The sequence below is a fragment of the Octopus sinensis genome, linkage group LG11 (assembly GCF_006345805.1).
Source record: "Octopus sinensis linkage group LG11, ASM634580v1, whole genome shotgun sequence".
Classification (NCBI taxonomy): Eukaryota; Metazoa; Mollusca; class Cephalopoda; order Octopoda; family Octopodidae; genus Octopus; species Octopus sinensis.
Genome location: NC_043007.1, coordinates 35,758,611 through 35,785,040, shown reverse-complemented (window position 1 = coordinate 35,785,040; position 26,430 = coordinate 35,758,611). Strand labels below are relative to the sequence as shown.

The 26,430-nt window shown below is 38.2% G+C and overlaps 1 protein-coding gene across 2 annotated transcripts in view; it reads right to left on the bottom strand.

Moving 5' to 3' along the window:
* The window catches only part of LOC115216965 (FYVE, RhoGEF and PH domain-containing protein 6), a 167,575-nt gene that overhangs the window by 26,394 nt on the left and 114,751 nt on the right, over positions 1-26,430 (bottom strand). Inside the window, exons 3-9 of one of the 2 annotated variants that reach the window (XM_029786436.2) lie at positions 11,145-11,311; positions 7,749-10,027; positions 6,714-6,809; positions 4,460-4,611; positions 3,500-3,656; positions 918-1,005; positions 409-459 (exon numbers count right to left, since the gene is read on the bottom strand). In XM_029786436.2, the coding sequence (XP_029642296.1) occupies positions 409-459; positions 918-1,005; positions 3,500-3,656; positions 4,460-4,611; positions 6,714-6,809; positions 7,749-10,027; positions 11,145-11,311 (2,990 nt within the window). The remainder of the gene's footprint in view (positions 1-408; positions 460-917; positions 1,006-3,499; positions 3,657-4,459; positions 4,612-6,713; positions 6,810-7,748; positions 10,028-11,144; positions 11,312-26,430) is intronic. The other variant, XM_036507341.1, reaches the window with a different exon arrangement.

Below are 26,430 nucleotides of genomic sequence, written 5' to 3'. Positions count from 1 at the left end.
AAAAAAATGCACCCACAACACTCTGTAAAGCGATTGGCATTAGGAAGGGCATCCAGCCATAAAAACCATGCCAAAACAGATTATGGAACCTGGGGCAACCCCTGGTTTTACCAGTTCCAGTCAAGCCATCTAACCCATGCCAGCATGGAAAATGGGCATTAAATGTTGATGATAATGATGATGATGATGATGTATGCCCTTTTTATTCTTTGAGTAAATTCCTTTTCTCTTTCAAAGCTAGATTTTAAAATGAGTGTCTACCATGTCCACTGCTCACAAAATAATAGTTTCTTTATGTCCATCTCTCTCTTTCACTCTTACTTGGCTTGGAACACCTGAGCTAAGGAGGTAAGATAGATAGGAAAAGAGGGAAATAGGTATGTATGTGTGTGTGTGTGAGTCACTTACTGAGAGTATCTTTGTAGTCGGGGCTGTCTGGAGTGAGGTATTTGAGATATTCTGAAAAGAAACAAAGAAATAATGATAATAATAATAATAATAATAACAATAATAATAACATAGACATACAAACACACACACACACACACACATAATCATATGTAGATACACATACACTAACGTACATAGACATATAAAGATACACACACATTGATACAGACATATATGCACACAAATACATATACATAAAAACACTAATATATCTAGAAATAAATAGATGTACACATACACACTTACTAACCTATATAGACAATTAAAGACCTACACACACATACACATAAATGCTAACATATAGAAACACAAACACACACAAATATATACAGATACATACATAGATACACACTAACATATATTGACATACGGAGACACACACATATGTAGAAATATACCAGCAATGGTATATGATGCTCTGTGTGTATGTGTGTGTGTGTGTATGTCCATATCTAGAGCAAACTCACCAGACAAGAGGAGTCTGTACTGTGGAATCCTTTGCACAGGTTTCAACATATGATGAGTCAGGTCCAGGTTCTGACACTCTGGGTGAGACTGAAAGAGACAGAACATCAAGACGTTTCAATGAACAGATTAACCAGAAAGAATCAGAGACAGAAGAAGGGCATTGCAGGGTGAGGGGGGACAGACAGAGATAAAAAAAAAAAAGATGGTGGGGGTGCATAAAAAAGAGTGAATGTAAAGAAGGGGATAGAGACAGACAGAGTTGAAGGATATAATTCTTTCTACTTATAGGCACAAAGACCCGAAAGTTTGATGGGATAGGACAGTTGATTATATTCTCAACTAGTATGTGGCTGTTACTTATTTTATTGACCCTAAAAAGGATGAACAGTATAGCAAACTCAACCTTGGAGGAATTTGAACTCAAAAGGTACAGACAGAAGACAGATTTTGCTCGGCTTCATGGGTCTTCTTCTCAAGCACGATAAAATGCTAAAAGTCTCAGTCATTGCTTCTGTGAGGCCCAACACTCGAAAAGAACTCAGCCACTTTACCTCTGTGAGGCCTAATGCTTTATACAGACATCATATAGATGGCAGGGTGCTCTAAAAGGGGTCTCAGGGAGGAGTGTCCCTGCCTTCCTGCGCTAGTTTTCCACCACCTCTCTTAAAAATCATGGTAGAGGCCTTGGTCTCGGGACCACTCACAACTAGAAACTGAGGTTGGAGGTAAGCAAGGGCATGCTCTCTGTAGAAAATCCAGCTGCAAAAAGCCTCATGATAGCAACGGAGAATGAGCACCAGCCAGCCAGCCCAAAGGTTGGGGTAGGCTGCACCTTCCTACCTCGGTTGCTATGCCGTTGAGGTACATCCAGCCACCTTTGTTAATGGGGACAAAACCCGGATTTAAAACACTGGATGATGATGTTGATGATGATGCATATATAAATATGCGCGTGTGTGTGTGTGTGTGTGTGTGTGTGTGAGTGATGGTATGTTTGTGTGTCTAGTCAGTGCATGATAGTTGTGAATGTTACTGTCATACAAACAGGGTCATTCATTTCCAGTGTTCTGTTGAAAGATGTCTGATCATGGGGGAAGTATTACCTAAACCCTGTCCAACCTATGCAAGCATGGAAATGCAGACGATAAATGATGATAATGTTTATTCTCTCTCTCTCTCTCTTTCATTATGCTTTGGCTAAAGCTTTTTTTAACCATTTAGCATTTATAGTGGCCATTTTTGACTCAAATTATGTTCTAACCAGCCAGATCCAGCTTCTCACACCTACTCTATAAGGTCTTCCTAGAGTGGCTGTGTGGTAAGTAGCTGGCTTACCAGCTATATGGTTCCGGGTTCAGTCCCACTGCGTGGCACCTTGGGCAAGTGTCTTCTACTATAGCTTCGGGCCGACCAAATCTTTCTGAGTGGATTTGGTAGACGGAAACTGAAAGAAACTTGTCGTATATATGTATATATGTGTGTGTGTGTGCGTTTGCCCCCCCCCCCCCCCAACATCGCTTGACAACCAATGGTGGTGTGTTTACGTCCCCATAACTTAGTGGTTCGGCGAAAGAGACCGATAGAATAAGTACTAGGCTTCCAAAGAATAAGTCCTGGGGTCGATTTGCTTGACTAGAGGCGGTGCTCCAGCATGGCTGCAGTCAGATGAACGAAACAAGTAAAAGTAAAAAAAAAGTAACATCATTGTATTCTTGAAGCTACAAGATAATGCATGATTAATTCAAAACAATGTCAATAAACATTATATTTGACTGAATAATCTGTATTCTAAAGGGTTAATCTTTTCGTCAAGAGGAAAGAAGGTACCCTCAAATGGGTGACCTAGCCTGGGTGCTTGTAAGAGAGTGGATTCCACTAAAGGTAACTAAGATGTCAAGTGATGTTACGAGACGAAAAGTTAGCAGGGTGTTGTGTGAAGATCCAGCGAACCTACACAATCATGGAAAAAACAAAAAATAGGCATTTAACCCTTTCATTACTGTATTTTGAGATGCTCTGTGTTTCTTTCAATTATTTTAAATATAACAAGGAATTTAGTAAAATAACTTAGTTATCATTAAGCTAGTATTAGGAACATAAGTTGTGACTAAGATTTGGTGGACGATTTTAATTCAAAACTTATGAAAACAAGACATTTGTACTCAAGACATTTGTACCGGTTTCAGCTGGGTTGGTAACGAAAGGGTTAAAAAGAAGGATGATGGTGATGGTGGTAATGAAGAAGTTGTTGGTAGTGGTAATAGTGATGTTGATGATGGAGGTGGTGATGACGACAATGATGATGATGACAATGTTTATGGTGGTAGTGATGACAATGATGGTGATGATGATGATGATGAAGTACTGGCAGTAATAATGGTAACGAAAGATGATGGTGGTGACAGTGGATGACTTGATTAATTGTGCAGCTAAGTAAACAAACTGTTGCCGCCGCCGCCGCCACCACCGCCACCGCCACCACCACCACCACCACCACCACCACCACAACAACAACAACAACAACAACAACAACAAAAGCGAGAACAAAAACAAGAAGACGACCCTGCGTCAATAGACAAACCTTAAATTCTTTCACAGCGTTAGCAAAAGCTGGGTATTTCCGGCAAGACTCTTCAAAGAGCATTTGCATGTTCTTGAAGTCACGAATATAAGAGGTATATAACTTGAGAAAAGGTCCCTTTTTGACGAAAATATCTGCTATCTTTTGTATTGAATCCCTGAAAAAAGGAGAAAGAGTATATTATATTTGTAAGGAGACTGTTAAGAAATGCTTTTTGCTTTTTTATTTTAAATTTGATTCAATCAATGAACTGTGGCCATGCTGGAGCACTGCCTTGAAGAGTTTTGGTCGAATGAATTGACCCCAGTACTTGTTTTTCTTTTGAATTGGTACTTATTCTATCTGTTTATTTTTGCCAAACTGCTAGGTTATGGGGATGAAAACAAACCAATACCAGTTTTCAAGTGGTTGTGAACACACACACACGATGGGTTTCTTTAAGATACTTGCCCAAGGTGCCACACAATGGGACTGGACTGAAAACCATGTGGGTGGAAAGCAGACTTATTAACCACACAGCCAAGACTGTGCCTAAAAATATATATATATATATATATATATATATATATATAAGGCGAGCTGGCAGAAACGTAAGCGCGCCGGGCGAAATTCTTAGCAGTATTTCCTCTGCCGCTACGTTCTGAGTTCACATTCCGTTAAGGTTAACTTTGCCTTTCATCCTTTCGGGGTCGATGAATTAAGTACCAGTTACGCACTGGGGTCGATGTAATCGACTTAATCCGTTTGTCTGTCCTTGTTCCTCCCCTCTATGTTTAGTCCCTTGTGGGCAGTAAAGAAAAAAAAAATATATATATATATATATATATATATATATATATATATATCATCATCATCGTTTATTGTCCGTTAATGGAAGTTTTCCTTTTTCAGTCATTCACTCATTCTCCCATACCACTCATTCACTCACTCACAATGGCATGAACAATTTAGATAGTTTACCACTTCTTTAATCTGTTTTCAAGGTCACTGAGCAAATCTTCATTAAAATTCTGTAGCTGTGGGAGGAAATTCAAAATCCGATTCAAGACATCAGTTGGAATAACTGGACGTCCAGCCTTTTCTGTAGCATTTGACACTGCCAAACGGAAATCCTGAAGTAAGAGGAACAGATTCCAAGAGTTAAATGACAAAAAATAAATCACCATTTCAAGAATACGATACTTGTTGTGAGAGTAATAAAAATAAAATAATTGCGCCCTTTTAAAGCCTAGCCAGGCTCATGGGCCCGGTTTCCCGGATTCAATAGCATATGTGCTCCCCAGTTGGATGGGACGCTAGTCCATCACACCTTTACTCATTTTTGCCAGCTGAGTGGACTGGAGCAATGTAAAATGAAGTGTTTTGCTCAAGAACACAACGCGTCGCCCGGTCCAGGAATCGAAACCACAATCTTACGATCATGATGCTGACACCCTAACCAGTAAGCCACTCGCCTCCACTGTTGTGAGAGTAGGGAAAAAAAAATGAAAGTGGGGTGGAACGAGTGGAGTCATGTGTCAAGAATAGATTATTTTGATTGGATGGATATCAAATGTAAGCAAGATTTGAAATCAGGTTAAGAAAGAGATTTGAGCTGCCATAGAAAAGCTGATGAGAATAGATAGTGAGTTCTACAGGAATATCTTTTGAACCAGGAATAAAGGATCTTAGTTCAACAAATATTCAGAATGGCAATTTAATTATGTCTTTTTATGGTCTGATACAGGAGAATATAGGACAGATTTGGCTATCAGACAAGTCTTTAAATTAGGTCATCTTACTTCTTTCCTTTAGCCAGGAAGATAGGCAGTCTTCTGTTGGGTAGCCATGGGAAAAAATGTACAGGAAACAAAAACGAAATAGTTGAGGGCAGACACTTTTCTTCTCATCAGCCAAGCCCTTATCAATCTTTTTTAAATTCCCCTTGGAGCAGAATGTGAGGGTAAAGAGAGAAGTGCTGCAATTCAGTGAATGTTTTGGAAGGATTAATTTATACTTATAAGTCCCTTCAACTCTCTTTTTTTTTGTGGCAAAAAACAAAAGCAAAAAACCAGAGAGAATCAGAGAAAATGCTTCGCAGTGTTTTTTTTGTGGTCTTTACAATTTGAGTCCAAATCCAGCAGCAAATAAATAAAATAAAGTAGCATTTAATACTGGAGCTGACTTAACTAGCTAACCCCTTTCCTCTAAATGTCTAGCCTTGTGCCTGTTTTAGAGACAATATTGTTGTTATAAATAGGATGATAGATTAACAGAATCATTAGAGCACTGAAAGAAATGCTCCGTAGTATTTCTTCTGTCCCATTGCATTCTGAGTTCAAATCCTGCTGAGGACAACTTTACTCATTGTCTTTAAGGTTTTAAATCTCTATATATATAAAGCTGAAGTTGTCTGTGTATGGCAGGTTTGGTAGCCTTCAACTAACACTATCTCCTCCGAGACCCTGTGGTGCAAGTTGACCAAAATTGAGAGTATGATAGAAGAAGGCTTGCTCTTCATTCTGTAGAAGAAAAAATTCAAATTGGTCCATGTTAACACCAAAAATTATTTACATCAAAAAGGTGCTTTTTTTCTATGAAAATCCCTATTTTTTACGATTTTTTGACTGCTGTGTCGCCATTTTTCGGTGTATTTCAACCAGAAAAATGTTCACTTAAAGAGAATAACAAGCTACATAATGCAAAATTTTTACTTTTCAAAAATTCCAATTCTAAAGGGTCGAAACAAAACCGAGCAATGCCGGGCAATACTGCTAGTAATGATATAAAATTCTTATCAAGTCTAGACCCCACCCCTCAAAATTGTTGGCCTTGTGCTCATATTAAGAACAGTTGTTATTATTATTGTTGTTATTAAGGTAGCAAACTAGCAGAATCCTTAGTGAGTCAGACAAAATGTTTAGTGACATTTTTTTCAGCTCTTTACATTCTGGGTTCAAATTCTGCAAAGGTGATCTCTGCCTTTCATCTTTTCAGGATTGATAAAATAAGTACCAGTTGTGTACTAGGGTCGATGTAACTGACTTACCCACTATCATAAAATTAGCCTTGTGCCAGAATTTGAAACCATTATTATTAGTATCATAACTTTTATTAGAAAGAGAGAGAGAGAAATCGAGTGTGTGAATAACGACAAAAGAATTATGCCTGAGTAAGAAACGGGAGAGGAGAGGGAAATAAAATATAAATTGACAAACAAAATGAGGCCTCTTACCACATTGATGAGACAAAGAATACGGACAAAAATTTTCTCTGACGACATGATTTCTTCGGCAATATAGTAGACTTTCTTAGCACTTCGGTCACTCTTCTGCAACAGGATAATGGATAGAACAGACATAAGATGAGATGAACAGAGAGAATTTGGGAGAGAGAGCAACAGAGTGGGAAGAAGAGAGGGGAGAGAGAGAGGGGTAGAGAGAGGAGAGAAAGAGAGCTGACAAGATATTTGTAAATGATGTAATTTGTTAAAAAATAAAATAAAATATAAATTTAAAACAAAGCGGTAACAATAAAGTACAAAAGAAAAATTAAGTAAATCAGTTTTCTAAGTTACAGGGACATAAACACACCAACATTGGCTCTCAAGCAATGGTGGGGGGACAAACACAGGCACAAAGACACATACACACACACATACATATATATATATATATATATATAACAGTCACCATGATAGATCGTTAGCCACTACACACATTTTTTTCTCTCCTTGTTTTTTCTGTGTCCCTTTCTGTAGAAGAGCATAGGCTCGAAACATAAAATACTTTTCTATTCCTGAGCGTTATACAAATACATCTGTTTGTTTTGTACACCACCTGTCTTCGTCTTTTGTTTTTTTCATAAACTCTCCCTATATATATATATATATATATATATATAAGTATGATGGGTTTCTTTCAGTTTCTGTCTACCAAATCCACTCACAAGGCTTTGTTATGGGGACATAAACACACCACCATCGGTTGTCAAGCAAAGTTGGGAGGGACAAACATAGACACACAAACACACATATACATATATACAACAAGACTTTGGTTGGCCTGAGGCTATAGTAGAAGACACTTGCCCAAGGTGCCACGCAGTGGGACTGAACCCGGAACCATGTGGTTGGTAAGCAAGCTACTTACCACACAGCCACTCCTGCGCCTATGTGTTTCTTTTTTTTTTAGAGGTATATTAATAACACAACAGAATAAATAACTTTATTTAACTTAATTAGTATTAGTAGTATATTAGAGTAACTTACAGCTTGTTCTGCTTCATCTTCTTCAGAGGAATCAGTACCCGAACTAAGAATGGAATTGTTATTTTGCATTTCAGCACTTCCCGAACCACTGTCTGAAGGCAAACTTATCTGGCTGATCGAACTCAATGGTCGATCATGCTTAAAGGTGGGGCTCTTGTTGATATTATCATTGCTGCTGTACATATCAGCATCAGTTTTAAGAGAATTGTCTGAAGAGTTTTTATTGGATTCTGAAGATTTTTCTTTTGAAGAGTCATCGCACTGCTTGCTAGGTGTAAATACCTCTTCGTTGTCAGTGTTGGTTTCGCCTGCCTCATCATTCTCAGTATAATTGCGTGGAGGCACTCGGGGTGGTGTTGGAGTGCGCTCTTTCGATTTGCCTCTTGGTACTGGGGCAGGGTAGGTGCAAGATATTTGGGGAGAGCTGAAAAAGTCCATGGTGTCAGCGTCTGTGGTATCATGGTTAGCAGAACTGACCTTGCTACTGGTTTTGTCAGTAGCACTGGTTACATCACAATTTGAGTTTACATCATCACTTTCTGAGTGAGGTGATTTCGTCTGTTCCTGTTCTCGGCCATACCATCTGCGAGGTGGGGCAGGAACAGGGCTTTTCGATATGTTTGGAGAAGAGGGTTCAGGCTGGTTGATCATTTTATTTGGAGGGCTTGATGCCATTGACATGTCTTCAGAGTCTCTTTGAAACGGTTGACTGAGCGTTCGACTTCGACTGCTTTCTATGTCATTATCTTTGTTGCGGTGATCTGCAGCATCAGAACGGCACCGCCGTAGATTCTTACGCAGAGGCTTTGGTGGACAAGGTTTACGCGATTCAGATTTCTGTCTTGTTAATGTAGGTGCTCCAAGTTCTTGAGCCTGTTGAGAAGATGTGAAGTCAACATGCATAAACTGAATATCGGATGCTGTCAACTTGCTACGAGATCGCTTGATTTCCTCATGTTTAGGGCGTGGTGGACGAGCAGGGGGTTTTGGAGGAGTTGGGTCATTGACACCTGAGACGAGAAGATCAAAGGGAGAATTGTTTACTCGAGTTTTACGTGGTAATTGCACCTGATCCTCAGTTTCCAAGGATTTTGACGAGGATTCTGACCAGTTTTTATGGTATGAATGAGACACACTGCATCTGTCTACAGAAGATGACCTAAGCTTATAGTCTCTAACGGGTACTCTAGGGGCTTGCCTCCGAGACCTTTCCGGAGATGACAAGTTGTCAATGTTTTCTTGAGACTTTAATATATTATTTACACATTCCTCGACGTGCCGTAGCGATGCATCTACAGTCTCTATATCATTAGAAATAGACTCTCTCTTTACTGAAGTATTAGCAAGGGGATTTGTTTCACTTAATTGTATTGGGGTATCATTGCTTGGTCTGACACTGTTATCATTGTAGCTGCTGTTGCTGTTTTTGCTACTGTTCAGTTCATTTGTTAAACCGTCATCAGAATGATGATCTGCACTTGTTCCTGGACTGCTGCCATCAACTGATTCTACAGAGTTCTGTCGCAGTAATAATGAAACCCGCTGTTTTGGCACGGGGCGTTCACGAGGTTTGGGTCTGGGCTTTGGTTTCACAGGTGGCGGTGGTGGTGTTTTCCTGGGTTCTATGTTATACGACTCGTGGCAGTCTGAGGCAGGTGTCTTTACAGGATTCGGTTCACTGGACTGTATCTTCTGGACAATATTGTTGTTGTTGTCATCGTTATTGGAAGCGTTCGAACTTTGAGCAATGCTTGAAGAACACGAATGACTCTTCCCTGCACCGAAAGCCACCCTGATAGTAAATGTCTTAGGTGAAGGGGCTGGAGGAGTGCTTTTGGCTCTCGTGAAGACTTTCCTGGAAGTTCCCTGCTGTGTGTTGGTTTTAGGGGATGATAGCTTTCTGCTGTTTTCACTTACTGTCTCATTGATGTTACTGTTGTTGTCATTGTTGTTGTTGTTGTTATCATTAGAAGTGTAAGTTGAACTAGCATTAGTTGTGGTAGAAATGTTGTTGTTAATGTTGAAGTCTAGGTTGAAGTTTGAGTTGTTGCGAACGGAATTCAAAATCTTAGTCTGTATGTCATTTTTGGAGAATGGTGATTTCTTCACAGTCACTGGCGTACAATTTACCGAACTGGGGGCACTTTTAGGTGAAGCTTCTCCCGTCGGTTTCTTTGGAGTAGGTGGAGGTGATGTGTCTTTGGGTGGTAGTTGTGGTGGCGATGAGGATGATGATGGTGGTGAAGAAGGTGGTGGTGGTGGAGGTGCTTTTCCTTTACCTGCAAAATCATTGGAAAAAAAAAACTGTAAATCAAAACACAAATAAAGTAATACAACCGAAATGTGGCTGTTTAAAATTTAACATGAAATGTCTTTGTAAGGGCTGTGTTAGAGAGGTGAAGGAGATCATGAAAGGAGAAATAGTGAAAGTGAATGGGAAAGAGAGAGAGAGAGAGAGAGAGAGAGAGAGAGAAGGAATAAGCAAAAGAATTGTAAGAGCAAAGATAGTAAGAGATAAAGACAAAGGGCAAAATTATAGATAGATAGATAGATAGATAGATAGACAGCGATAAAGAGAGAGAGAGTAAAAATATTGTGAGAGAGATGTATGAGTGGATGGATGAATGGATGTGTGTGTGTGTGTATGGATATGTATGTGTGTGTGTGTATGTATGTGTGTAATAATATAAATAATATATAAATATATGCATATATACATATATATATGTACATACCTACATATATATATAGAGAGAGAGACATGCATATATGGGTATAGGACATCAAAAAAACGTTGAACACAATGAGAAACGAAAATATGAAAACAAAAACATAAAAATGAACTTTTTTTTCGAACAACAAAAAAAGCAAACAGAGAAATGAGACATGCAACATAAAGAATATTCCCCTTCTTCAGTTGTCCCTGTTTCATCTACTCCGCATTTCGAAGGTAAGGACAAGACGCAACTTCATTGATACAGTCCTTCCCGCAAAGCAAATTAAATAAAATTCGGGATGTTTTGTGGAGGGTGAAAGTGGTAACAAGAACAGGACAGTGAGAACAATCTGAATGAATGAATGAATGTATGTAAGTATGCATGCAAGCAAGCCAGCAAGCAAGCATGCATGCTTGCATGTATGTATGTGGTCATGTATATTATGTAAAAGCATCTTACAGACTGAAATAGTCAATGAAATAAAAATAAAATTAAAGAATTTATTAATTCTGTATAGCTTGATACCAAACAATCCACGGCGTGGTATTGGTCTGTGAACTGCTGATTGGGGAACACTGTGCCAAAGGATCCTGCTGACCTTTTCATCACAATCCCATGGCTGTCAAGGTCCACCATGTAAAAGTTACAGAATGGTCTGAGAGAGACAAGAGAAAATTACCTGAAGAATCTAATATAATTCTTTGGTTGGTTGATGCCAATTCTCCATTGTTTCTTTTAGACGTTTGTGGCTTGCCTTGAGAAAGTGATACGTTTGGTTTTGCTGGAAGAGGAGGGCGTGGTTTGTTTGGTAAAGGTGGCTTTGTCTTGTGACAATATCCAACAAGTCTGTAAAAGAAGCAAAAAATATAAATAAATAAAAGAATCATTAATAATAATAATAATTTTTTTTATTAGCCACAGGAGCATAGATGAGGAGGACATTACAAGGACAGACAGCAATTTGTGTCAGACTTACATAAAGGATACTCATTTACTCTTTACTTGTTTCAGTCATTTGACTGTGGCCATGCTGGAGCGCCGCCTTTAGTCGAACAAATCGACTCCAGGACTAATTCTTTGTAAGCCTAGTACTTATTCTATCGGTTCTTTTTGCCGAACTGCTAAATTACGGGGACATAAACAGACTAGCATTGGTTGTCAAGCGATGTTGTGGGGGACAAACACAGACACATAAACATACACACACACATATATATATATATACACACACACACATATATATATACATATATACGATGGGCTTCTTTCAGTTTCCGTCTACCAAATCCACTCACAAGGCTTTGGTCGGCCCGAGGCTATAGTAGAAGACACTTGCCCAAGGTGCCACGCAGTGGGACTGAACCTGGAGCCATGTGGTCGGTAAGCAAGCTACCTACCACACAGCCACTCCTGCGCCTATATGGGGAGAAATAAATGGAAAAGACAGTGCCAAGCAATAAAAGTATATGTAGCACACAAAGTATGTAATAACATGAATGATGTAATCCTTCTGATACAGGAGAAACCCCAACTAGGGCCAATCAAAGAATCCTTCAGATCCAGGATTACCTTGACCACCAAAAGTATGAGCCCCCCCTCATGTTCTACAGGCACATGATTAAAGCTCTACTATTTTTACCAATGATAATAGTAAAGTCCTTGCTACTATAGGCACAAGTCGATTACATTGACTCCAGTGTGTAACTGGTACTTATTTCATCAACCCCGAAATGATGAAGGCAAAGTCGACCTCAGTGGAATTTGAACTCAGATCCTAAGGACAGACAAAATGCCACTAAGCATTTTATCCACGATGCTAACGATTCTGCCAGCTCGGCCCCTTTATAATAATAATAATGATGATGATGATGATGAAGACGATGATGAAGATGATGATGATGATGATGATGATGAAGACGATGATAATAATAATCCTTTCTACTAAAGGCACAAAGCCTGAAATTTGGGGGGGAGAGGATTAGTTGATTACATCATCCCCAATGTTTCCCTGGTACTTATTTCATTGACCCTGAAAGGATGAAAGGCAAAGCTGACCTCAGCAGAATTTGAACTCAGAACGTTAAGACAGACAAAACGTCATGTAGTAGTAGTAGTAGTAAAGCAATAAATAAAAAGAAAATCGTTAAAATTACAAAAAGTCAAAAAAACAGAATACATTTCAAACATTTATATATCAATAACATTTTAATGTTTCATCACTGCAAAAAAGAGATTCCATTCTAATACATTTCTGGTGAGGAAAAGTCTAAATTTCTAACATGTTTTGGAACTGATGAAAAGTTCCCCTTCCTGACAAGTGTGCGGAGAAGGGGAAGAGGTATCAAAATTGAAAATATTCACACATCAAAGAATTTGAAATCTAGACATTTAATGAATAAATGGGTGAATAAAATAACTCCAATAAGCCACATGGTTCAAGAAAAACTTCTTGTGGCTGTGTGGTAAGATGCTTGCTTCGCAACCGCATGGTTTCAGATTCAATCCCAATGTATGGCACCCTGGGCAAGTGTCTTCTGCAAGAGGCTCAGGCTGACCAAACCCTTGTGGACAGATTTGGCGAATGGAAACTGAAAGAAACTCGTCGTGTGTGTATGTGTATGTGTGTGCATGCATGCGTGTGCGTGTGTGTGTGTGTGTATGTGTGTGTGGCTTTGTGTCTGTGCTTATTTCCCACTACCATTTGACAGCTGGTATGACTGCAGTCCAAATGATTGAAACAGGAGAAGATTGGTGACAGGAAAACCATTCAACTGCAGAAAAAAATCCACCTCAACAAATTTCATCCGACCCATGCAAGCATGGAAAAGTGAACGTTAAAACGATGATGATGGTGATGATGACGATGACCTGACTCCCTGGGTGCCTTCAGCAGAGTCCGATCTGTGCAAACATTTGGACCAGGTCACCAGTCCCAGTTTCAAAGACCCTAGTGAGAGTCATGGGGATTCCTCCTCTTCTCCAACTAAGCATCAACAAACTTGACACTAAAACAATACAACAACAAACCACTGGCGGAGTGCAATAATTTTAGTGCACAAGATTAGGTCGTCATGACCTGCACTTGCTTATTATCTGTCCGTGCTGCATGTCGAGTTTTTAGTATTGGTTGAAGGTGGACATATTGGCAAAGAGACTTCATTATGTGGATAATGATTCTCTTTCTTTTTTTTCATTGTATTTAGGTGTTGTTATTGTTTTTGATAATGGTAGTGGCGGTGGTGGTAGTGGTGATATTTGTAGTTAGAATATAAATACATTTGTTTTAACTGTTTTCTTTTTGTAAATTAAAAAAAACCCGACAGACATTTGGCATGACACACAAACATATATATATATATATGTATGTGTATGTGTATGTATGTATATATATATATGTGTGTGTGTGTGTGTGTGTGTGTGTGTGTGTGCATATATATATATGTGTGTGTGTGTGTGCATATAATATATGTGTGTATATATATATATATATATATATATATATATATATTGGTGATTGAAGAAATGGAGCTGAACGCAGATTGAACAAATCGTTTTATTCATTCTACACGTGTCGAAGGCACAAATACCAAATCCGATTGAATAATGGGACCATATTGTGTCTTTCTCTTCAGAAGAAAAAAGAAATCCGTTGGAAAAACAAAAACAGAACAGAGGCAGAGCAAAAAACAAATCGAACTGTGCTCCTAGAGCCCATGGCGAAACTGTTTATCAGTGTATGTTGAGAACCGGTGGCTGAAGAATTCAACAGGTCAGGCATCGGTCAATCATGTGGTGAGGGTGTATATATGTTCTTTGTGACCGAGAATAATGTCACAAAGAACATATATACACCCTCACCCACATGATTGACCGATGCCTGACCTGTTGAATTCTTCAGCCACCGGTTCTCAACATACACTGATAAACAGTTTCGCCATGGGCTCTTAGGAGCACAGTTCGATTTGTTTTTTGCTCTGCCTCTGTTCTGTTTTTGTTTTTCCAACGGATTTCCTTTTTCTTCCTGAAGAGAAAGACACAATATGGTCCCATTATTCATCGGATTTGGTAATTTGTGCCTTTCGAAACACGTGTAGAATGAAATAAAACGATTTCTGTTCAATCTGCGTTCAGCTCCATTTCTTCAATTCACCTATAATGTTTTAATTTCAATTATCCGCACCAACGCACGGTTGCAACGCCAGATGGTTGTACCTCCAACCGTGCTGTTCACTGCTGTGATTTTTGCTACTAAGGTATCGGTTAAACTTTTGATTAATCTACTACAAGATTATTCATCTTTCTATTTCACATATATATATATATATATATATATATATATATATATATATATGTATGTGTATTATATATATATATATATATATGTATGTGTTGTGTATATATATATATATATATATATATATATATATAAAATTAAATAAGGGTAGAAATTGATACTAATCAATTAAAAGCAGTGGCTTAGCATATAGTAAAAAAAATCTGAAGATTAAAAGTTGTTTTACATACAAAATTTAGAGGACTGACCACTAAAAGTGGACAGCCTATATGCTAAACATAGACGTCAAAATGCCATTTACCACGAAGAATGTGTTCTCAAGAAAAATCTCAGCAAAATACCAAAATGTGGTCAGTCCTCTAAATTTTATATATATGTGTGTGTGTGTGTGTGTGTGTATATGAGAGACAGAGACAGAAGAAGGAGAGAAAGGAAGACAGACAGAAAAGAAGAGATTTAGGTGGATGTGGGTGCAAATAAATATCACATTTAATCCATGACTTCTAATAGGTTGCTAGATAGTTTCTTTTTTAGTTTGAATAAAAAGTGTTTGCACTAACAGACACACTCAATGCAGTGAGTGGGTAAACTGGACATGTTTTTACTTCAGTTACTCTTTCACTTGTTTCAGTCATTTGACTGTGGCCATGCTGGAGCACCACCCTTGTAGTTGAGTGAATCGACCCCAGGACTTATTCTTTGTAAGCCTAGCACTTATTCTATTGGTCTCTTTTGCTGAACCGCTAAGTTCAGCATCGGTTGTCAAGCGATGTTGGGGGGACAAACACAGACAAACATATACACATACACACACACATACATACACATATATATATATACACACATACATACATACATACATATATATATATAAATACACATACATACATACATACGACGGGCTTCTTTCAGTTTCCATCTGCCAAATCCACTCACAAGGCTTTGGTTGGCCTGAGGCTATAGTAGAAGACACTTGCCCAAGGTGCCACACAGTAAGTTTAACATACTTCCCTCAAAAAACATATAAGGTGAATACAGTTCACTACAACAAGTAAGGTGAACATAATTCACCTTAATTAGTGTATAATGCGAACACGCTTTACCATAACAAGTGTGTAAGAAAAACACACTCGGAACCGACTAGTATGGCTATGGGGGTAAATTGTGAGGGTTTTGATGAGGGATAGGTTGTGTATTGGTAGAGTAGTCTCACATATCAGATTGCATCCAGATCCAGGGTGCAAGGTGCTATATACAGCACTAGATGATGCTTCATATCACCTTATGCTATTATTATAATCATTTAACATCCATGTTCCATGTTAGCATAGATTGGCAGGTTCAACAGGATCCAATGGGCTCAAGGACAACATCACACTCCAGTACCTACTTTGGTATAGTTTCTATGGCTGGACGGCCTTCCTAATGCTAACCATTATACAGCATGTATTAGGTGCATTTTTTTTTTTGTGCCTTCAACAATAGTGAAACCAGCAAGCAGTTTCTAAGACTACAACTCCACTCGCCTGAGAGGGAAAGTTTATGCTAAAAGATAGGTAAAGAGGAGGCGTAGGAGTGGCTGTGTGGTAAATAGCTTGCTTACAAACCACATGGTACCGGGTTCAGTCCATTACGTGGCACCTTGGGCAAGTGTCTTCTACTATAGCCTCGGGCTGACCAAAGCCTTGTGAGTGGATTTGGTGGATGGAAACTGAAAAGAAGCCTGTCGTATATATGTATATGTATATATATGTATATGTGTGTTTGTCCCTCAACATCACTTGACAACCAATGCTGGTTTGTTTACGTCCCCGTAACTTAGCGGTTTGGCAAAAGTGACCGACAGAATATCGATTTACTTGACTAAAGGCGGTGCTCTAGCATGACTGCAGTCAAATGACTGAAACAAGTAAAAGAGAGTAAAAGAGTAGGAGTTAAATATGTGAGGAAGGGGCCAGAACTGAATAGGTTTTTTGCTGTAAAGGGGTGACATGAATATTCACATTTTAGAGGGGAGGGAGACAGTGATCAGGTGGAGCTGAAAAATAGAGGTGATGAGGTGTCAGAGTGGACCTTCAACGTATGAAGGTGGGTAGGAGTGAGTTGGGCAGATGTGTCAGGAGCAGGGAGGGAGTAGGAGATGTTTGATAGTGTGGAGAAAATCTCAAGAACCTTTCTTAGGATTCTAGCAGAATTTAGGATGGTAGTTTTCTGATGGTCGACAAATATGTGCTTCAATTTCAGCATCCTTCTGCTTCTTAGGTAGTAGTGTGGGGTGTTGTGCCAGGTACACCAATTACCACATGAACATTGTTATACAACCACTGTATTTCACATGTGAAGGCACATGGCTTAGCAGTTAGGGTATTTGGCTCACGATTGTATGGTCATGAGTTGAATTCCTGGCAGAGCATTATCCTTGAGCAAGTTACTTTATTTCACATTGCTCCAGTCCACTCAGCTGGCAAAAATAAGTAGTACCTGTATTTCAAAGGGCCATCCTTGTCACATTCAGTGCCACACTGAATCTCCCTAAGAACTATGTTAAGGGTAAATATATCTGTGGGCGGTGAGCTGGCAGAAACGTTATCTCCTTGAGAACTATGTTAAGGGTAAACATATCTGTAAGGCGGTGAGCTGGCAGAAATGTTAGCGCGCTGGGTAAAATGCTTAGAGGTAGTTCGTCTGCCGCAACGTTCTGAGTTCAAATTCCGCCGAGGTCGACTTTGCCTTTCATCCTTTCTGGGTCGATGAAATAAGTACCAGTAATGCTCTGGAGTCGATATAATCGACTTAATCCGTTTGTCTGTCTTTGTTTGTCCTCTCTGTGTTTAGCCCCTTGTGAGTAGTAAAGAAATAGGTAAACATATCTGTGGGTTGCACAGCCGCTTGTAAATTAATTTCATGAGCAAGCTGTTCCAAGTTCGTTAGTATTTCATTTCCAGTCTTTTACCAAAACATGTTTGGGTATGGGAAAATATTAGTCCGCTTGAAAACACTTGAGAGTTGGTAACAAGAAGGGCATTCTGTCATAGACAATCTGAGCCATGCAAGCATTGGAAAAGTAGGTGGTATGATGATGACAATGATATCATCCTTCAAACCAACACCAACAGCAAGAATTTGCTGTTGGCCGTTGAAGAATTTGGAGCTGGAGATCTCCATTTCCAGTGACTTCGAGGGCCACCTCCTAGTGGTGTCGGGCGTCAAGGAAGAGCCCTCGACTACAACAAGACGACTAAAGTTTTTTTTTTCCCCAAGGTCTGGGGTCTCCCGCCCCTAAATCCTAGACCATCACCTAATCACCCTTACCCGTCTTGTTGCTTAACAACAATAACACCAACAGCAGTCATCAATCAATACTGTATGGATATTAGCTAAACTGTCTCAGATGTGTAGTCTCATATCTCTACTGTAAAGATCCTTTATGACCAGCCCACACCATAGTCATTGCGGAGATGGAGGACTAAAGAAGCAATCCAAAGGTGAGCTGAGGGCCATTTTGAAATGGAGCAGCATCAACCTATCAAGAATGGAGGACACCATTAATAATTGTTCACTTTATCATTCTTAGTGTTAGAGGGGAATGCTGTGTATGTGTGTGTGTCTGTGTGTGCATGAGTGTGTGTGTATATCTATATGTGTGTATTTGTGTTTATGTTTACTAATGTAAACTGGTATGTTGAACTGCATCCCTTAACACAGTTCTATATTTAAGAGATGAGCACCTCCAAAAAGAAGTGTTTATATACAGTACCAATAAAGAAGTAGAAAGTGAAGAAAAAGTAGGGGGGAGGTTCTACTTCAAGTTATGATTATTGTCATATTATATTTATTATTTACATTCGATGGATATTTGTACCTCATCTTGTTTGTTGTTAACACAAAGTTTCAGCTGATATACCCACGGGAATATGGCGTAGTGGTTAAGATTCCAAGCAGTGGCCTGAACACTAACAACAACAACAATAATAATAATAATAATGTTGAAAAATACCTTAGGAATGAGAACCCAGGTTCGAAATTTCCCCAAGACACCTGAAGAAGGCTGGAGGGTATATCAGCCAAAATGTTGTGTTAACAACAAACAAGATGAGGACAAATATACGTCGAATGTAAATAATGTACATCCCCTTAATGTCTGATAAATAAACATAAAACAATATGTATATCTGATATAGAAACATATTAGTTAAAAATATATGCCAGACTGAAATACTAGAGTCAAATGAATAACTGAAACACTTAACAGCAGTGCTCCATCATGGCCACGTTCAAATGACTGAAGCCAGGGTAAAAAAGAGAGGATCTTAATTTTCTTAAAGGGTTAAACATAACCACCACTGCCGCTACCACCACCATACCACTGCTGCTGCCACCAAATCTAACAGAGTGACTGCTCCAAGATTATTTCTCAGAAATATATACTATGCCTATTAAAAACCAATCCCTTTTCTCCCTTAGTCGATGCTACCTCACCCCCTTTATTCCTATGGGCCCCCTTGCCCACTAAAAGACCTTCTTGAGAGCCAAGTTCCGAAACCAATAATATGAGGAATGCAGACAATTCTAAACAGCCCCCATGACCCCACTGTCACCAGCACCTCCAAAAAGAAGTGTTTATATACAGTACCAATAAAGAAGTAGAAAGTGAAGAAAAAGTAGGGGGGAGGTTCTACTTCAAGTTATGATTATTGTCATATTATATTTATTATTATTATTATTATTATTATTGCAATTACTACTAAAGAAAAGGAGAGGACTTAAGATAATTGTAAATATACTCTCTCTCTCACATACAGACACAGGATATATATATATATACATGGAAACAGGTATACATATCCACATACACAAGAACATTTATACACACACATTTATATATATACACACATATGTTGTACATACACAAACTCACAAGGAAAATACACAAACAAATAGACACATGTGTAAGTGTGTGTGTGTGTTTGTAATAAGGTAACATTGGGACACATACACATATATATATAAATACGAAGCATATTCCTTCATATGAATAGATATACAAGCATTCCTAAAATCCCATACACATTAGTGATAATAAATTTGTATAATGAAATAAATGTATAGAGATATATAGATACACATTTGAGTAGGTGTGTGTGTGTGAATGCATATTTGTAGATGTGGATGCAAAGAGAAATTTTATATTTCAGATGTATATCATTAAAAAACATGATTGCTATAACATACTGTGTTTATTGTCAATAATAATAATAATAATAATAATAATAATAATAATGAGACTGAGAATGATGTCAATAACAACAATAATAATGAAATTCCAAAGAGACCAATAAAGAAATATGAGAAAATATTTTCATACATCTTCATAAATACTGGTAGGTTCTAATAAAACATACCTTGTATTATAATAAAAAAAAAACAAATTTGTGTTTTTAATGGAAAATGTGTGTGTGTGTGTGTGTGTGTGTATGCAAATGGTTGTAATATGTATACACTCCTATATTCTCTTGCTAACAACTACAAAGATGCAGAAATTATGAGCCAGTATCTTTTCATCATTCAGAAGATGAGGCCAAGATTGTCTTCAAACGTTAATGGATTTGGGGAATTTATAGTTCCAAACTTAATATAAAAGACTAAGGAAATAATAAGAAAAAAAAATCATTAAGCAAAAAAAAAAACAAAAACAGATTAAGCAAAGGTGTGGCTGTGTGGTGAGAAGCTTGCTTCCTAACCAGATGGTGTCGAGTTCAGTCTCACTGTGTGGCACCTTAGGCAAGTGTCTTCTACTATAGCCTCAGGCTGACCAAAGCCTTGTGAACAGATTTGGTAGACAGAAAGTGAAAGAAACCCATCATGTATATGTCTGTGTGTGTATATATATATATATATATATATATATGAGCAAAACGGTGCTGAGTTGTCAAACATTTAAACCAAATTTTCTCAAAACAACTCGTCTGACCATCTCATAGGCCTCCACTTTCAGAAACACTGATTTAACCTAAATTTGAGATACCAGCAAAAGAAGAAATAAAGATAGACTTTTTTCTATTCCGAGAAAAACGATTTTACAAATGCACATTCCCACGGCTTTATCGATCGCATTCTCACCTGGAATCAATTTTTGTAATTTTTTCAAGATTTATACATGCTCTATATCAAATTTGAGCACAATCAGATGGAGGATGCCCGATATCCTAGAAGACACACACACACACACAGACAGAACGGATTTTATATAATAGATATATATATCTGTGTGTATGTCTTTGTGTCTGTGTTTGTCCCTCACTGCCGATTGACAACCAATGCAGGTGCATTTACATTCCCGTAACTTAGCAGATTGGCAAAGAGACTGATAGAATAAGTACTAAGCTTAAAAAAATAAGTCTTAGAGTTGATTTGTTCAACTAAAACCCTTTCAAGGTGGTGTTCCAGCATGGCCGCAGTCCATGCTGGAACAAGTAAAAGATAAAAGAGATTTAACTTGAACTTGGTAATGCCTGTATCCATCACTTCCTACACTCACTCTCTAAACCCACCCAATCTTTGCAGTTTTTACCAACTTATCCCTCCCCTCTACTATTTCCTCTATCTCTTGTTACCCACCATACACTCTTGCAAGCTCCGATCAACTCATATTCCTTGTTTGTCTGTCCCCTCTCACTTCTACTCACCTCCTCGAGGTGCCACCTGGACACCTCATCATCACAGCTATCACTGATTCATTCTCACTTCCTCCTCTAAATGTAAACAGACATGTAGCCTCTACAATAAAAACCTGCTCTGTTCCACCCCTTCCTCTTATCTTAACCCTCATCTCCGAACATAAAGCCACATCTAATAATACCCCAAGAGAATATAATACTTTAAAATGATTAAACACACTTCAGTAAATACCTATTTCTTTACTACCCACAACGGGCTAAAAACAGAGGGGACAAACAAGGACAAACAGATTAAGTTGATTACATCAACCCCAGTGTGTAACTGGTACTTATTTAATCGACCCCAAAAGGATGAAAGGCAAAGTCGACCTCGGTGGAATTTGAACTCAGAATGTAGCAGACGAAATACCTATTTCTTTACTACCCACTAAGGGCTAAACACAGAGAAGACAAATAGGGACAGACAAACGGATTAAGTCGATTATATCGACGCCAGTGCGTAACTGGTACTTATTTAATTGACCCCGAAAGGACAAAAGGCAAAGTCGACCTCGGCGGAATTTGAACTCAGAACGTAGCAGCAGACGAAATACCGCTAAGCATTTTGCCTGGCATGCTAATGTTTCTGCCAGCTCGCCGCCTTACTTCAGTAAATACCACAATGAACAATATCCAAATTACAGTGAAAAATGCTAGCCACTGGACTTAGTTAAAAAGAGCTATATTTAATAACCAGTTGATCTAGCAAGCAGGGCCTCATGTCAGCGGTGGGCTGGGGGCTGGTGCACAATGACATTTCATTCGCATCACTAACAATGTGATTTTACTTAATCAAAATTTCTTGATTTATTAAATGAAGTGAACTAACAACCACCATATTATTTATTTTATTTTATTTTTTTTACACAACAGAAATCCCAAGGTAGGTTCTTTTCCTCATGCCTATATTTCTTTAAGTCCTCGATCAAGTACCATTCTGTCCCACCACTGGGCCACACAAGTAAAAAAAATTAAAAAAAAAAAAAGCAAAGATCCAAATATATCCACACCTAAGGGAAATATCAGCATTGGATTGACTTAAATGAAGGAAGGAATGTCTATGTTGTATATAGGAAACTCTTAAAATAAAAAAAAATTCTTCAGTGACTTCAGGGAATTCCTGTTACCATTTACAAAAAGTATGGCACAGATTCAATGAAAATTTAGCTTTGACAGAACTCAAAAGTTGACAATGATGATGATGATGGTGATGATTAGATGGTTGTCCAAATGTTGTTAAGTCACGAATTTCAGGATAACATCTCCAAAGGGAGATATAGTTTGCTACTGAGCACAGTGGGAAGGTGATGGTGGTTGTGGTAGTGGTGGTGGTGTACTGGTGGTTGTTGAGGATATAAAACAAATAAGCAACAAGTGTTTTTTGCTAACAAGCAGTGCTGGTCCTGAAAAATTGTGTTATTTGAGGTTCTCTTGTGACTGTTTTATGTAAATTGAAATGTATACATACATATATATATATATATATATACACACACACTCAAATGTGTGTGCGTGTGTGTTTTCATCAACATTTATAAATATATTGACATGTTTCTTGATGGTGGTGTTAGTGACGATGGGTGGCTGGGTGGTAGGGGAGAATTGGGGGTGTAGAGTAAAACGAATTAATTTAAAGGCCTCTTTGGTGTTGAAATAAAACTAATTGAGAAAGATATAATTACAGCAGCAAAAGGGAAAAAAACCCCACTTTCTACAGGTTTGCATAAGGGATAAAATAGAAAAGGGCTGAAAGTGGTTGAGAAGAGGGAGAAAGAAGAGAACAAGAGTGAAGAACAGAAAAAAAACGAGAAAAAAAAAAACTATATGAAGACAAGGGCAAAGGAAATATTCCTTTTTTTTTCTATTACTATTTTATTATTATTATTATTTTTAATTAACACTACAAACAAAAGAGCATAACTCTTCCTTCTCTCTTTCTTAAATAAATACCGAGATGGGAAGAAACGGAAAGAAAATTGCATGATTTCCTCTTCAATAAACAACATGTAAGATTTTTTTCACTGAATTAGACCAGACAGAATCCAAACAAATGCCAAGAGAATTGGTGCAAATGCACAAATAAAACCATATGCAGTACATTATATGACCAGTAAACTGGGTTTTTTTATATTTTACTATTTTTATATGGTATCAGAATAGAATGAAATATATCCTTATATTATTGAATAAATAAATTCTTCTACTTCTTCATTATTATTATTATTATTATTATTATAATTATTACTATTATTACTACTACTACTAAGGTGGCGAGCTGGCAGAATCGTTAGCACACCAGGCAAAATGCTTAGTGGCATATCGTCTGCCTTTACATTCTGAGTTCAAATTCTGCCAAGGTCGACTTTGCCGTTCATCCTTTCAGAGTCAATAAATTAATTACTAGTGAAACACTGGGGTTGATGTAATTGACTAGTTATTAAATTTCAGGCCTTGTGCCTTTAGTAGAAAGGATTATTATTATTGTGGTGAGCTAGCAGAATCATTAGCATGCCAGGCAAAATACTTAGCGTTATTTCATCTGACACTACGTTCTGGGTTCAAATACCACTGAAGTCAACTTTGCCTTTCATCTTTTGGGGGTCAATCAATTAAGTACCACTGAAACACTGGGTTGATGTCATCAACTTACTCCCTCCCCCAAAATTCCAGGCCTTGTGCCTGGAAGGTGGTGAGCTGGAAGAATTGCTAGTGCAAAGTACAAAATGCTTAGCAGCATTTCTTTTGGGTCTTAATGATCTGAGTTCAAATCCTGCCATGGTCAACTTTACCTTTCATCCTTTCAGGGCCAATATAATCAACTACCTCACCATCTTAAAATTCCTAACCTTGTTATGACCCTTTACATTTTGAATTCAAATCCCACCAATGTCAACTTTGCCTTTCATTCCTCCAGGGTCAACAAAATAAACTACCAGTTATGTTAGATGTGCTGGTAGAAAGATAAAACCCCATAGTTGTTGGCAATAAAAAGTACAGAAAACTATAAAAAATAACATGCCTAAAAAGGAAGGATCAATGAAAAAGGAAAGGACTCTTTAACCCTTTAGCATTTAAACTAGCCATATCTAAACATGGCCCAAATATTCTACCTGTTTTTGTACAAACCAGCCAGCTCTGATCTCTCACCCCTACCCTACAAACTAATCTATAAAATGAAGAAGGCGAACATTGACACAAATTGGATTTCTATGTAAAAAGGGTTCTAAATGGGGCTGGAAACGGATTAAAATTTACAGTAAGGGGTAACTTGAGGTGAGAAATTGATTGGGAGACATTTTGGGGTGCTACAGTGGTTGCTTTGGTGAGTCTACTATCCTGAGATTCTATCCCTTCAAACTTTAGCTCGCAAGTTCATCTGTCCCTTTTAAATGTAAGTGTTTTGCTGTCCGCCTTGAAGCAGACCTTTCCGTTGTCACTGCCTGATATTTATGATTGATCTTTCAAAATATTTTCTTTCTAAACTTACTCAAGATCTTTTGTTTTTTTATAAATGGGAGAGGGATAGAGTAAGATAGAGAGTAAGAGAAAGCGAGGGAGAGTCTGAGAGAAAGGAAGAGTAAGAGAGTAGGAAAGTGACAGAGAAAGGAGAGAGAAACAGAGGGAGAATGTGGCGATAAGAAACAGAAAGGAAGCAACAGAAAGTAACAACCACACCCTCACCCGCGCATAGAGCTGGTCACCTTAACCTAGTGTCATTCTAAAAATAAAAACATCGAAGTTATGAGATGATGCATGATTAATTCAAAACAATGTAAATAAATAAGTGTTAGATTTAACAGAGAAATCTGAATGTAAAAGGGTTAAGAGTTATAGCAAAGGCAACTCACGGAGAAGACAAGCAACACAATAAAATCTCATATCATGAACTGTTTAGACCTGGTGGACAACTTCAGTAATATTGAAAATACAATAAAATTCACTCAATGTCTGCTGTAAACTGGTTAATGGTAGGAAAAGCATCCAACCGTAGAAATTGTATCAAAATAAATACACAGCAATAAAGATTGGCTTTCTTTTTCTGCTGTTATTATCATCATCGCTTAACGTCTGCTTTCCATGCTGGCATGGGTTGGACAGTTTGACCGAAGACTGGCAAGCCAGAAGGCTGTACCAAGCTCCAATTTGATCTGGCAAAGTTTCTTCAGCTGGATGCCCTTCCTAACGCCAACCACTCAATGAGTGTATTGAGTGCTTTTCACATGCCACTGGCATGAAGGTCAGTCAGGCAACACTGGCATCGACCAAGCTTGAATGGTGTTTTTTTATGTGCCACCAGCACAGGAGCCAATCAGGCAGTACTAGCAATGACCATGCTCAAATGGTGCTTTTTACATGCCACCGGCATGGGAGCCAGTCAGGTGGTACTGGCATTGGCCACATGAAATAATGACGGACTCTGACAAGTGATGAAAAGTTGTTCAAACCACATCAGCTTGGAGAAAGCAAAGTCTAAAGATGGTGATGATGATGGCAGTGGTGGTGATGATACACCTGTGAACTAAACTAATAATGTTAAACCTCTTTGGTTTGTAACCAATTGGTGGTTAACATCTGGACAAAACTGGTTTGGGCTGGTCTTGTGAGGTAATCTAATGTATGGCATTGTTTTATTCACCAAACTTTACAGAAGAGGTCAAGGGTTGATTTTATATCTTTTGTTTCTCAAGGTGACACATATTCCTTCACAGTTTTTGTGTTTCTGTGTGTATGCACACGCAAATGAGAGAGAACAAAGAGAGCAAAGTCAACAACACACAAGAGAGAGAGAGAGAGAGCAAATAATGTGAAGAGAAGAATGAGAAAGTATAACGCTCAGGAATTGAAAAAGTCTTTTACGTTTTGAGCCTACGCTCTTCTACAGAAAGGGACACAGAAAAAAACAAGGAGAGAAACAAGGAAAGAAAAAAAAATGTGTGTGGTGGCTACATAAAATA